Genomic DNA, 14,491 nt, shown 5'->3' on the forward strand with positions numbered 1-14,491 from the left:
ATAGTTTTATTTCATGAGTAACTATCGCGGTAACCGAAGACAATATTATGCATATTATAACTTTTTGCTTTAGCAAATTTAACTATAAAGGTGTCAACTAAAGCAAATCGATTGTTATCCTTTGTCTGACCATGTCTGACTTTGTATAATCAGAATAATCAGATATCGGTGTCGGCCGGGTCGGCGCGGTGTTCGCGACACGATTTCGCACTGTGTCGCGCGCCGGCCGGCGGCGGCCGGCCACAAATCTTCCGTTTCACTCCGGCCCAGCCTCCGCGCGGAGAGGAGGGAAACAGCACGCTTCAAAGCACGCGGCTGCGTGATACCGGCTACTCCCGAAATAGGCTGCCCCTCCCTCGCCCCGCGCCCGGCCCATCGCCCATCCATCGACGTGCTTTTAGTATGCTGCGCGCATGCGAACCGCCCGCACCCTCTGCGCTCCTAGTAATCATAAACCAAAACGCGAATTATAAACCCACATAAAACTGACCACACTGACCTCGCGATAATAACATGCAATAAACAAAATGGTAGCCATGCTAGCCAATCCTAAATGGAGCGAAGATTTAACAATTCAAATGATCATAGAGTACGAAAAACGCGAATATCTATGGAACCCGGTATCGGAACATTACAAGAATAAGAAGATTCGCGAGCAGGGTTACGTGGAGATTATTAATGAGTTGAACTTGGTGGATGTCACCGTTAAAGAATTGAAGAATAAGATAAAGAATATCCGGTCGTCGTATAGTGTAGAGCTGAAAAAGATTCGTGCGGCGCGGAAGGCCGGCGCGCATGCGTACCGGCCCAGCGTCACGTGGTTCGAGCACGCAGACAGGTTTCTGCGGGCGATCGTCACCCCGAGCTCCGTAAGACTATTTTTGTTTATTTACATTTTATTTGTCTACACATGCGCTCTGCTGCGAACAGCTGATTTGAGGTTATGTTTTTTGCGGCAGGTGGATACAAGTTTGTTGGAGATACCGGCGAGCGACGACAGCGACGCCGTTCAAGATTTAAGCGAGCGAAAATCTCCGGAGAAAAAGAGTCCTCGGAAAAGGCGCAGCTCGACGCGGTCGTCGACGCCGTACGTGCTCAACACGCCGTCGCCGCGTCCCGGGACGCCGTTTGGGCTGAGTCAGCCGGCCGCGCCGTTCGGCATCCTCCCGCCGGCCTCCTCCTCGTTTCTCAACCCTCCTGTGGGGATCGCGACGCCGCTCATTACGTCCCTCGCCACCATCTACCCGGTGCCCGCTAAACAAAAGAAAGGCAATTACGACGATCGGAGCGACGACGGCCCTCAGGATTTAAGTCAGCACTCGGAAAACGGAAACGAGAACGAGTTCGAAATGTTCGGGAAACTGATAGCGAGCCAGTTGCGGAAGTTGCCGCTCAGTTTGGCGTTGGAAACGCAGCTCAAGATACAAACTTTGGTGAACGCGGCGAGAATTCAGGCTGTTTATCAGCAATACAACTACCCCGGGCCATCGCAGGAGGCTCTCTCGGTGCAGGCGTTATCCAATGGGATTTTGGCTAGCATGGCTACTCAAAGCTCGTACGCCTCACGAGTAATGGGTTTGAGGAATGATTCTCCGGAAGATATGAGCCGCGATTTGAGGGCCGAAAATTCTTTGGGGTCGGAGATAGAAGACTAAATGAAGCCCGCGCCTCTCCGGATGCGCAACAAATAGATAAATCGCATCCTTCAAGGATTTGCAGGGAATCTCGGGAATTTAAGGGTTAAATGATTATGAAGTCTACGATTGCTCATAGGGTATAGATGGGTACCTAATCTCAATGTTCGATTAGACACAATAATTAATGTGATAGATGTTTTAGATACAAACGCATACTACCTACTACAGATCTGATTAGTACAAAGGAAGCCCATGTTGATATTCAGGATACTTAAAGTGGAGCTAGTCAAGTATTTGGATGTTTTAGATGTTGTGATCTCGTTGTTTCGGCTGTGTTAATTTTATTTTATTTTAGAAATTCTAAACTTTTACAAAAACTTTACTAGATTATTTAGTCGGATGAAATTTTCTCGGATAAAATGACGGAATAGAATGTTTTTTTATGGACTTGCTCATCTCGACGATATCAAATTCGATTTGAAGTACTAAATATTTCCCTACCATTACGAATTTATTTTGTGTGATAGCTGCATTTAATAGTGATACTATTATTATTAATGTGATTATAAATGTAAATGCATGTCATTATTGAATAAGAAATAAATACCTCAAATAGACAGTATAGAGAATAGACTTGGATATAACTTGGAGTATATTTTATCTGTTGTTCGATGTGCCACGATTAGATTATAAACAGAATGTGATTTATTGAAAATAAAAAGTTTTATAAATGTCACATTTAGTTTCAATTAAATCGTCATCTCGCAAAACGCCGCGAATTCCAAGTCTGTATATGTCGTCTTGTCGTCAACATTTTGATGATAAACATCGACATTGTGATCACTTAAGGTTTACCCTCGAAGTTATGATAAATTTTACCTTCTGCCAGCGTGTGTAAACTAATTTCTCAGAAATTAATCTATTTAGCTAGATTGATTACTCTTATTCGTATACTATACCCACAACATACACAGTTTGGCGAAACTTTAATAATAGGTACATTGTTAACATTGTATTTTGATGACTTAAAAAAGAAAAAAAAAGTACCAAAGGGCGGAAAAACAATTTTAGAGACAAGCTAACAGAAGTACTCATTACATATTTCGCTAACATGACAAACAGATCACTTGGTTGACGATGTCTTACTTTGGATTGTCAGCGCCAGGTGAAAATTATAAAGGTGTTTGAAATAAGGGCCTGAAAATTAATTCACTGTGGTGAAATAATGGGCCCACATCTACCTCTAGTACGAGTATTTACGTTAGACAGCCAATGCGGGGCAGCTGGCGTCTTGACAGTTAAAATGTCACCTCAACCGATGTAAAGGGGCCAACCGGACGATATCGGCCTGTCAGTTAGAACAAAAATTTGACAGTTCCGAACAACTGACAGGCTGATATCGTCCGGCGGACTGGTAATCAGTGGGCCCCTTTAGTCTCTATTACATTTCGTTTAACCGGATAATTATGGATGGTATAGAAAGGATGCCAATCTCTTATGGCAGAATTGTTGCAAAAGTGACCGCTTTCAGCTTTAAATAATAGTTCCTAATCTCTCCGGTGGCGCTAGTTAGGCTCTGGGACATGAGTATAACATGAACCATATAAGGCAACAAATAACCCGACCAAATTACGTAGCTTGTTTTTGGTAGTATTTCGGTGTATGGTGGCGCCGCCTAATTACTGTTTTTTTATGGACATTTTTCATACATAGAGATTTGGCTCCTTTATATATAGGTAGTCTCCATGCGGATAATGGATGGAGGCGAATTCTGATTGTAATAACAGAGTCAAAAGTGACGTTTCTGGTTAAATTTCATGACCATTAGACATATTATTATTACAATCCGACTACGCCTCCTAGTCTCGGGTTAAAATTCTTAATAAGGTACTTACTCTTTAAAGACGGTATTGGATTAATAAGGATATCTGTATCTTGTGAAAATCATCAAATTGTTATTTCTCATTGTGCGATAGGAAGATTGGTTTATAGTAGGAACTAGGAACATACGTTACCGAAAATGACATTTTTAATACATTTATTAAATTATAATTTTATGAATAATCATTTGAGATAAAACCGTAATGGTTGTGTGATAAGCATTAAAGATTAAATTATGTGTTTTAATTGGGACATAAAATGACAATAACAGTATACAGTACATTTTAAAATTAAATAAACTTTAAGTACGAATAATATATAAAACTAAAGTTATAAAACTTAAAATGCATACTTAATCCATACGTCCATACTAATATTATAAATGCGAAAGTCTGTCTGTCTGTCTGTCTTTCTGTCTGTGTGTTCCCTCTTCACGCTTAAACCGCTGAACTGATTTAGATGAAATTTGGCATAGATAGTATAGTTTGAGTCCCTGAGAAGGACATTGGATAGTTTTTATCCCGAAAATCATCCCTTAAGAAAGTAAAAAGCGGGGTGGAATTGAGATAATTAACGAAGTGCCTGCTAATTTGTGTGCATAATATGCCCAAATTTAGATTGCTATGAGATTTTTTCGAGGCGCTATTCTTACTCTAGCTGCGGTTACTAAGTCCACGCAGACGAAGTCGCGGACTAAAGCTAGTAAACTTATAAATAAAAAATGCTCCCCAGGTCGCTAACTATCATGTGTTATGGTGCCCAGAAGACTGACAGCGTTACCTCTATGGAGGGCCAGACTTCGTCTCTGGCCGAAGTAGCTGCCAAGTGCCCTCTGGTCTGGTCTGTTTTTTTTTTAAATTCGATTTTTCTTCCTATCACTCTCCGTCCGCACAGACGCAGTTTAAAACATTACCAGCCCTTCAGGGCGGGCCGGAGGACGTCTGCTGAAATTAATAGGCGCCATATTTTTTTTTTTTTTTTTTTTTTTTTTTTATTCAGAAACAAACAGTCATACATAGTTTATGAACTTAGTTTAAAGACAAGAAAATCAGACCTATAGTTTCATAACAAAATAACATATAAATAGGTCCGTGGCTATTAACTACATAAGAGAAAGACTTAGTTTGTATTTTACAATTACTATAAATATACTTAAAATATGTAAATCAATGAATTGATACCTTTGTAAAAATTAAAATTGTAAGTGAGTTTAAACAAGATTTAAATTTAGTTATAGATATTTACTATTTAAATGCATTCTTAAGTTGTGTTAGTGTACAGTTAAAAATGTCTATATCATTAAGTTTAAGGTTCTCATTAAATAGTTTACATGCGCGTTTGATGAATACATTCCCACCGTAACCAGTCCTACTGAATGGTATAGAAAATAAGTTTCTTTTACGACAACGGCGCTCTCGTCTTCGCGGAACTCTAAAACAGATTTTATGTAAAAGAATAGGGGCTTCTAGTTGAGAATGGAAAATTTTAAAGAGCAAAACGGAATCAGTGGAATCACGACGGTCACTAAGAGTTTGAATATTAAAACGTTTACAAGTGTCGGTATAGGTATAGTCAGCAGTATAGGCTAGTCCAGTCCTGAAGGCCAGTGATTTAATAAATCTTTTTTGAAGTCTCTCAATTCTGTCAATGTGTACTTTGTAGAAAGGTTTCCATACTGAGCTACAAAATTCAAGATGGCTTCGAACATAACTGTTGTAGAGAATTTTATATGTTAGGCGGCTTTTAAATGGTTTGCCAACGCGCATAATGAAACCTAACTGTTTATATGATTTTGCTAGCATTTTATCAATGTGTGGGATAAATGTGAGTTTGGTATCCATAATCACACCAAGATCTCTGATTTCGGTTACTCTGTTTAAGGTTTTACCGGATAAGGTGTAGGGGTAATTAATTACATTTTTCTTTTTAGAGAAAGTGATGACATTGCATTTTTCTAAGTTAAGAAACAGGTTATTTATTGCACAGTATCTAACTAAGTTGTTTAAATCATCTTGTAATTTTTCACAGTCGCCAATATTTTTAACTGTCCTAAAAATCTTTGTGTCATCTGCGTAAAGTAATAATTTAGAGTTCTGGATGTAATTAGACATGTCATTTACATAAAGAGTAAAGAGCAAAGGACCCAAGTGAGAGCCCTGAGGGACTCCAGAACTAACAGACACCCATTGAGATTGATAGCCCAACAAGACAACCGCCTGACTCCTGTTTTCAATGTAGGATTTGATCCAGCGAAAGAGGTCGCCATGTATACCAAGCCTCCAAAGCTTAGACAATAGCTTATAGTGACAAATCTTATCGAATGCCTTGGAAAAATCAGTATAAATAGCATCCACACTATGACCATCATCCATTGCACTATAAATTTCATCAGTAAAAGTTAGTAAATTACTGTCAACAGATCGACCTTTATAAAAACCATGCTGATTTGGAATGATATGGCGACGTACAACATTAAAAAATTGGTCAGTAACAATTTTTTCAAGCAACTTTCCAAGAATACATAATTTAGAAATAGGACGGTAATTTACAACATCACTACTAACTGAACCCTTGGGAATAGGAGTGACCCATGCTTGTTTCCAAGTTTTGGGCACAACGCCGTCTTTAATTGACTTAGTGTATAATAAGGTGACAGGAGTTGCAAGAGCAGAACTGCAGGATTTAATTAGTAGCGGATGAATGCCATCGGGTCCAGCACCTTTATGGACATTAACTGTTTTTAAATATTGTAAAACTGTGTTGTAATTAATCTTTATGGTACCTAGATCGATAATAGAATCAGGCGTTGGACTTTTTATTATATCGCCCAGGTCTAGATTACTAGGTTTTTCAAAAACTGATTGAAAATGACAATTGAAAAAATTACATATCTGTTCGCCGTCAGAACTAGTTATGCCTTTATAGTGCATTGATTGAGGTGGTTTATTTTTAGAAAATATAGACTTTACGTAAGACCAGAAAAAATTTGGATTTCTTTTGATTTTACTTTCTGAATAAGATATATATTTATTATAGCATTCCAGCTCTAATTTATTGGCTCGTTTACGCAGAGTACTAAAAGTCTGATAGTCCAAGGGGTTGCGATATAGTTTCCAACGTTTATGATATTTTCGTTTTTCTCTTAAAATCTTACGTAGGGGTAAACTATGCCAGACAGGGGCAGAACGAGTAGGCTGACGAACAATTCGTTGTGGAATATACTTGGAAATTAAAGTTTTAATCAAGTCATTAAATTTTGTCAGACAATCATCTATGTTCAAGTTTCTAAAGAAATTAATCCAATTAATAACAGAAAGTTCAGCATTAATTTTTTCAAAATTACCAGCATGAAAGTTATAAACGAAGTGCGGCGCCGGCTTTAAGTGAGATAAAGTATTAAATTTTAAGTCTAAACAAATAGCCCTGTGGTGCGCATCCTCCGGCGTGAGTGGTGAATCGCAAGCTGATAAGCGGCAGTCATTGTTGGAAAAAATTAAATCTAATATTCGGCCATTGATATTAATTACTGAATTATACTGTTTAGTTCCCGTATATGATAAGAATTCATATATTAATTGTGTACCAAAACTACAACACGCCGTCAGATCCATCCCAGATGCAGAATTCATAGCCCAGTTCGCCTCAGGTATATTGAAATCACCAGAAATTAAAAACAGGTCATCCGGCCGGTCGACAATTATTTGACTAGCAAGGTCAACGAATGTGGTTAGTGCATCTCGGTGATTGGGTCCGTTAGGAATATAAATACAGGCTATGTTAAGATAAGATTGTTTTTCATTATGACAAGGGAACGATGATGTCATGTTGTGTATATTACGTACAATGGGAAGTGAAACCCATAAACATTCACAATGGGCGAGCGATGGGACAGCCCAGTCACGGCGCAGCGGCTGGTACTCTGAGCGCACGGCAACCGCGACCCCTCCGCCCCGCGATGCACCACTCGCCTCTGCTGACCGATCACAACGAAAAACGCTATACCTATTATCAAAGTACTCTAAGTCGTAAAAGTCAGCAGTCAGCCACGTCTCCGTTAAGCAAATAAAGTCATAGTCAGATTTGGTTACTTGTGAGAAAAAATCATGTGACTTTGTTCTTAAGCCCCTAACATTTTGATAATAACCTGAAAATAATATTTATTTTTAATCCGCACCTGTGCTCAACAGCCAGTGGGTGGGGTAATTTGAAAACTGAAAAATTCAAAATTCAGCCCTCTATGTCAGTTTTCTCGGTAACACTCGCGTGTAAATCTATTGACTCTTTAAATAATTATAAAAACTCAAAAATGCGCGTTTTCCCAGAGATAAAACCTAGCTAGATCGATTTTTCGCTCCCGAAAACCCCTATATCTTTTTTCGCGATTTTGTGGTTGATCCCGTAGTAAAAGTTGCTCAGTATAATCCCAAAACCTCCCTGGCATCGGGAATGCACTTATTTTTAGCCATCCTGTATATAAGAATTGCTCGTTAAAGGTAAAGGTAAAGGTATAAGATTATCAGAAAAGAAGCGCCGGAATAAAATCTTACTATAGTTTGACAAAACCGTGAGTGTGAAAACAGAAGTTAACATTCTGAGCTTATTCGCTTACAAATACAATTGTATTCGTGGAAGGTGTGGTACGATTTACATAAAGAAGTCGACTTGGTTTTTTAGGGTTCCGTACCCAAAGGGTAAAAACGGGACCGTATAACTAAGACTCCACTGTCCGTCTGTCTGTCCGTCGTCTGTCACCAGGCTGTATCTCATGACCCGTGATAGCTAGACTACAGTTGAAATTTTCACAGATGATTTATTTCTGTTGCCGTTATAGCAACAAATACTAAAACAGAATAAAATAAATATGTAAGTGTGGCTCCCATACAACAAACGTCATTCGTACGGAACCTTTCGTGCGCGAGTCCTACTCGCACTTGGCCGGTTTTTTATTGATTTGATATTTGAAATACTTTTTCATCGTAGCTTTATTCAGCAGTATTAAAGCTCGTTCCCTTAATTTTCACACACTGAGTTCTCTTCCCCCATTTCGGGAAATGGTGCGCGAAACCAGAATCGTCACGAGCCGTTTTGTTTTATTGTTATTCGCATGTATTGTATGTTGTATGTGCAGTTACGTTCTGAAGTTTCATGATGGCCTAGTACTCCTAGTCCAATAGATGAGTGACAATAATATTAAATTCCTAGTACCTCTTTGTACTTAATACTTAGGATGAGTAAATTGAGGTTAAGGCAAAAAAGGGAAAAAATGTCTGCTTGAATTTTTTCGTTATAGAGATATCATATGGGGTCCCTTTGTTTGACATAATTATTGAAAGTCATAATGTAATGATTGTCATATTATCATTAGTCATAATTCTGAAACCGTTAACTTTTCAGGATTTTTCTCGGGTTATCCTATAGATAGGTTAGGTTAGGTTAGGTTTGTTTTATGGCAATCCTGAAAAGTTACGCGTTTCTGAGAAAAACCAAATTATGACTAATAATAATATGACAATCATTACATTATGACTTTCAATAATTATGTCAAACAATAGAGACCCAGGTATCATATACATAATTACATATAGAGAGCTTTATTTCCGGTTGTCTAACCCTGCTAAAAATATACATAATTACATATAGAGAGCTTTATTTCCAGTTGTCTAACCCTGCTAAAAATATACATAATTACATATAGAGAGCTTTATTTCCGGTTGTCTAACCCTGCTAAAAATATACATAATTACATATAGAGAGCTTTATTTCCGGTTGTCTAACCCTGCTAAAAATAGATTTGGCTTGAAAGTATCTAGTCTTCGAAATGGAACAGAAACCCGAATTTACATCGAAAATTTCCAACCCAGAAAGAATACATTTATTTTGCTTTCCCTGTAAGTATGGTTGGTATTCCAACTGTCCAATTTCATGGTCCAATGTGCATTGCATCCTCTCTCACTAAACATGTGAGACGCAATACACATTGCACAAAGAAATTGGACTAAGCTAAATGAAGACATGTTTTCCATTTCAACAACATGTCGCTTAACTCGAATCAATCGAGCGAACACAATAATAAACAAGAAGGAACTGGCCTCCCCGATCTTCCCCAGCAATCCCAGCTCGCTCGTCTTGACTGTCTTTATTAAATTTTTACACTACGAGAGATGAAATTCGCAGGCGAAGCTCCCGCGTTCGGGCGGGACGTGTCAAACCGTAGTTACTGCATTCAAAAAACCGACTCACCTAATATAAGTTGAACTAGCCATCCGTTACAACTGCGTAATCCGTGATTATACTTGCACTGGTTCGTCTGTCGAATGATATGTATATGATTTTGCACTTTATTCCTTTGTAATAAGGTAGAAAGTGTGCACATTTGTTTGACGTCTCACAGCTTGCGAGTGGGTGCGAGGGTGAGTTGAGTGGGACCAAAGGTGGCGGGCCGGTTGCGGTGGCCGGTAGCTTACGACCGCGCTCTAGTGGGCGCTAACGATCTTGATACTTAGCCGTGAAAAAAGTCGACGCTTTAGTTTACGCGATAAAAATATCATTTTTAGGGTTCCGTACCTCAAAAGGAAAAAACGGAACCCTTATAGGATCACTCGTGCGTCTGTCTGTCTGTCTGTCCGTCTGTCACAGCCTATTTTCTCCGAAACTACTGGACCAATTAAGTTGAAATTTGGTACACATATGTAAGTTTGTGACTCAAAGACGGACATGTAACGTAAACAAATTAATTTTAAATATAGGGCCTCTTTTGGGGGTAACTTAGAAAATTAAAAAAAAAATTTTTTCAAACTATATCGTGTTACATATCAAATGAAAGAGCTTATTAAGAGGATCTCAAATATATTTTTTAAATAATTTTAGAGTAAACAGCTTAGAAGTTATTAAAGAAACAAGGCAAAAAATTACCATTTCCCCTTTTTATCTCCGAAACTACTGGGTCTAAAAAAAAAATACACTAAATATATATTTACCTACAGATCACAGGAAAACCTATTAGAAATGTACAGTCAAGCGTGAGTCGGACTTAATTACTTAGTTTTTGATCCGAACCCTACGGGTTTTTTAAAGACACGGGTTTTGACTCACGTTTCATATAAAAAATACATTAGAGTAGAGAGAAATATCGGGAGCTCACAAATAATACAAAAGGTAATCACGGTCTATATCCCGGTCAATATAAGTCTAGAAAAAATACATTGTTTAAATTGTGTAATGTACGGAACCTTAGAACGCGAGTCCGACTCGCACTTAGCCGATTTTTATAAAAAGAGATGATTGAGTGATTTTAGTTGCTCGTGGTAGAAATATGAGTGTCGTGGCAACTTGGAGAAGTAGGGGAACTGCTTAGTACTGTGGCGTTTTACTATTCATTTCCCTGCAGTATTGCATTGGTCGGTTAAAGAATATATAAAATGTAGTCATAATATATCATATAAATAAATATACAAATAACCTAATCCAGTCATCCCACCTGGTTCTGTTTGAAAATTATTTTCACATACGAGATCCTTTTTAATCCATGTTGTTAATCCAGATTTATACCAAATCATGTTTAAAAACTACCAGAGATTATTCAATATTTTATCCAAATATTTTGCAAATATATTTATTATCAATAACAGAAATAATGAGTAAATAATGATAATTAAATCTTATACTTACTTATTTATTATTTAAAGCTCATGTAACATAGGTTTATTCAAATGACCCTTTCAATTATTAACGCTCATAAGCCATAGTGCATGTTAGCCGAACAAAGGGCTTAGCGGGCTTGCCGCTGTTATTCAGGGCTTATAAAATTCACGTTCACTGACGCCTCTTTATAATTGTCGATGTGCGGTCGGCGGCCGCGATAAGGGATTACGCCTCCCCCCTCGACGCTGCCTCCCCCTGGCCTGTCGTCGCTTGGCTTTTTTCTCGCGCTTGCACTTTGCCACAGAAATTGGAGCGAAGTGTATATTGAATTATGAAATAGGATATGACTGAGCCCGGGTGGAGTGGATATTCCAGTTTAGCGACGGGGCCCGCTCGTTATTTGTTCGTCTAGCTTTTTTGCGATAGTTTTGACGTGCGCTAAGTTTGCGTGCGCGGTGCTTGGAGAAAAAATACTAACAATGTTGCTAGTCATAATAGTACATAGTGATTATAACTTTTTGCGTAGGATTATTATGTCGTATCGTATATCCTCGACGCATATTAAAACTATGCACAAATAAAACTATATAAACTAATTATTAGTGGAAACGGAGTCCCATCGCTTTTGATAGTTTTGACAAAAACATTTTTTGTTTAAAAAGATAGCTAAATTATTTTAATTTCTTCTGATTCTTGTTCGAAACAGTATTACTAATCACGTTATTAAGGAATCTGTGTTGACGTGTTCCTTAACTTTTAATTTATGAATTTTATAATAGTGAAAAATATGTAGTTTTTAACTCCAAAGAAAACATCTTATTTTATATGTTTCATACATTTTAGAACACAAACAAAGTTAGTCGTTGAAATCCTCTTCACTTGTCTTTTCTGGTTAGGGCCCCCGTCGGGTTCGTGACGCGGATTATCTTTTTCGGCTTATGTATTTCACGCCTTTCGGGACTCGCCTTTGCTACCTTGCGTTATTCAATTGATTTAATTCAATTGAGGTCTTTTTATATGAGAATGTTACAAAAATGATGTCGCGCATGTCGCTGCATCACTGCCTTTGATTTGATAACTTGTAACAGAATACCTTCGGAATATAAAAGAATTCAAATTGTCTATCACCTAATTAAATGACATCAAAAGTTGCTAAGGGTTTTTCTGTTATTTGGTTGCCGTTCTGACTACTCCAAGGTTGTGGCAATTGAAGATCGTTTATTACTCTACACAAAATACGTTGAATTCGGATTTTAAAATGCCTACACACTAATTGTTTCACAGCCACTATTAACTTCACTACCGAAATTGACTGATGTAGCTTTGTTCAAATAAAACCCGACTTTTTGATGAAGCAATAAACATAATATCCGTAGTAGCTAGCTGCAGCCATACAAATTTAATTCGGTATTCGACGCCCACTCGTCAATAAAATAGCGACTACTCAATCAGCCAACAGTTTATTATGAGAGGTCTAGTTGGCTTCTGTCTGATTCCTGACTAAAATTTGAATGTGTGTTGTTTATTTTTTATTATTGCTAATTCGACTCTTGTTGTTAATTTTTAAGTTGAGTTATTCCGTATTTTGTTTTTCTATTTGAGCTATTACGTGGTGGCAACTGTCTTGATTTATGAATTATGTATAAGACACCTAGGTATGTTATAAGAAACATGTATTACTGTTTGTGCCCAAATAAACATAAAAACATTGTTTTAATTGTGTTCAAATTACAATCAAGTGATTAACATTTATCTACCATGGTAGAAAATAAATGGAAAAATGGCTGAATTTTAAATTTGACTATTTTGTTTGACTGTTGACGATAAGTGAATGTGGAGAGGAGACAGAATATTCAACAAAGGCGCACCAAAGTTTAGAGATATATATATGACTGTCCCGAATACACGCTGTAAAATTCATCTTAGATTCCTTCGAGAAACTCGTACAACACCTCCAACTTCAGTATGAATAACTTGCTTGCACTTGGAGAATTCTGAATTCTCCAAGTGTTATAACAGTTTATGAAAAAAACAGTATGTATTCTAGTCAAACAAGATTAGACTAGGTTTTACATGCATGATTAAGACAAAGATCTTCTAGATTTCAAAAGAACGTCACTTGATAAAATAGATTCCGAAGTAGACACACAAATATTTCTGCTGATATGATCGTCTTTCCCTGGCACCAGTTTTTGAGTAACTTTTGCTGCTTTGAAAGCTGTGGTTTGGACGTGCCCTTGATTGTGTTCCTGACTGTGCGTTCCATTCCTGTGGGTGGCAGCCGAGCCCGTACGGAGCGGTGCTTCTGTGGTTATTTATTTTGTGTCGAAGTTCCGCCGTCGCGCATTCCAAAAGAGCCTAAAAGCAAATGACAGTGCTAAATGTAGTGTCGTTTTAGACGGGAGTGTGGTAGTAGTGGGCGCGGGCTTCGCGATGGAGCCGTAACAACAAAGCGGCGCCGGACAGAAACCAGTCCGGCAAATTAAATATGTAGGAGTCGAGCGCCCGTATCCGCGCCGCCGCTAGGGTTGCCGGCCGGGCTTTTATTATTCAATGCCGTGTGATATTTTATACTCTGAAATTATAAGCTTTGGACGGGATATCGAAAGACTCATGTCATGTGATTACTGGAGTTATTCATCGTATCGCTAACTTGTAGGGTTGTTAACGCGTTAAGGATTACATAGTAGTAATTTAATGCGTATTTGTTTTCTTGTAAAAAAGTTTTTTTTTTTACCTTCTTTATAGATTAACTTGTACTCGAATTCGTGCGATACATAAAAAAATGTCTACAAGGAAAATTTTCCGTACAAAATATAAATCGTATTTCTTTAATGCTTTGATCGATAGTCTACGATTCTGGAATAAGAGTATTTATATTTTTTTGTTGTTTGGTTTGGTTGCACGTTTAGTTTGTTCACAGTTCTAACTTTATGTACTTTGCCACTATTTTACTCAAAATAAAACTAAATAGAATGTGACTCTTTTTAATAAATTTTAGTATCAATAGCTTCACAAAGGAAAGATCTCATCTTCCTTTCTTCATTTATAACAAACTGTAAATAGTAAATATTCATGGTATAATAATATACTCCGCCAGGTACAGGTACGTAATCATGCTTTTCACAGGTTCACGATGACGTAGGCTTGTCTCAGTCACGTGATTCGCGAGTCTCGGAAGAGAGTACCAGGCGGAGTATATTATTATACCATGGTAAATATTAATGATGATATTGGCGCGATCGCCACCCCTGCCGTTAGCGCCCCGCCCGCGCCGCGCGCCAGACATTTTTTATGCAGCCCGCAAGCGGTCTCAACGAGCTTCCAGCCAA

At 38.0% G+C, this 14,491-nt stretch overlaps 2 protein-coding genes across 5 annotated transcripts in view; both read left to right on the forward strand.

The window, feature by feature from the left end:
* Positions 1-14,491, forward strand: part of LOC134751053 (nucleolar protein 4) — a 158,799-nt gene that overhangs the window by 34,908 nt on the left and 109,400 nt on the right. The gene's annotated exons all lie outside the window — the stretch shown is intronic.
* Positions 159-2,373, forward strand: LOC134751065 (uncharacterized). The gene is made up of 2 exons (XM_063686410.1): positions 159-869; positions 960-2,373. Exons 1-2 carry the CDS (start codon positions 528-530, stop codon positions 1,653-1,655), a joined length of 1,038 nt encoding a protein of 345 aa, XP_063542480.1. The 5' UTR covers positions 159-527; the 3' UTR covers positions 1,656-2,373.

This window comes from Cydia strobilella, chromosome 21 (assembly GCF_947568885.1).
Source record: "Cydia strobilella chromosome 21, ilCydStro3.1, whole genome shotgun sequence".
Classification (NCBI taxonomy): Eukaryota; Metazoa; Arthropoda; class Insecta; order Lepidoptera; family Tortricidae; genus Cydia; species Cydia strobilella.

Coding starts and splice junctions, on each gene's coding strand:
- LOC134751065 (XM_063686410.1), top strand. CDS start 528: ATGGTAGCCATGCTAGCCAATCCTAAATGGAGCGAAGATTTAACAATT. Junction 870..959: donor CGATCGTCACCCCGAGCTCC/GTAAGACTATTT, acceptor TTTTTGCGGCAG/GTGGATACAAGTTTGTTGGA.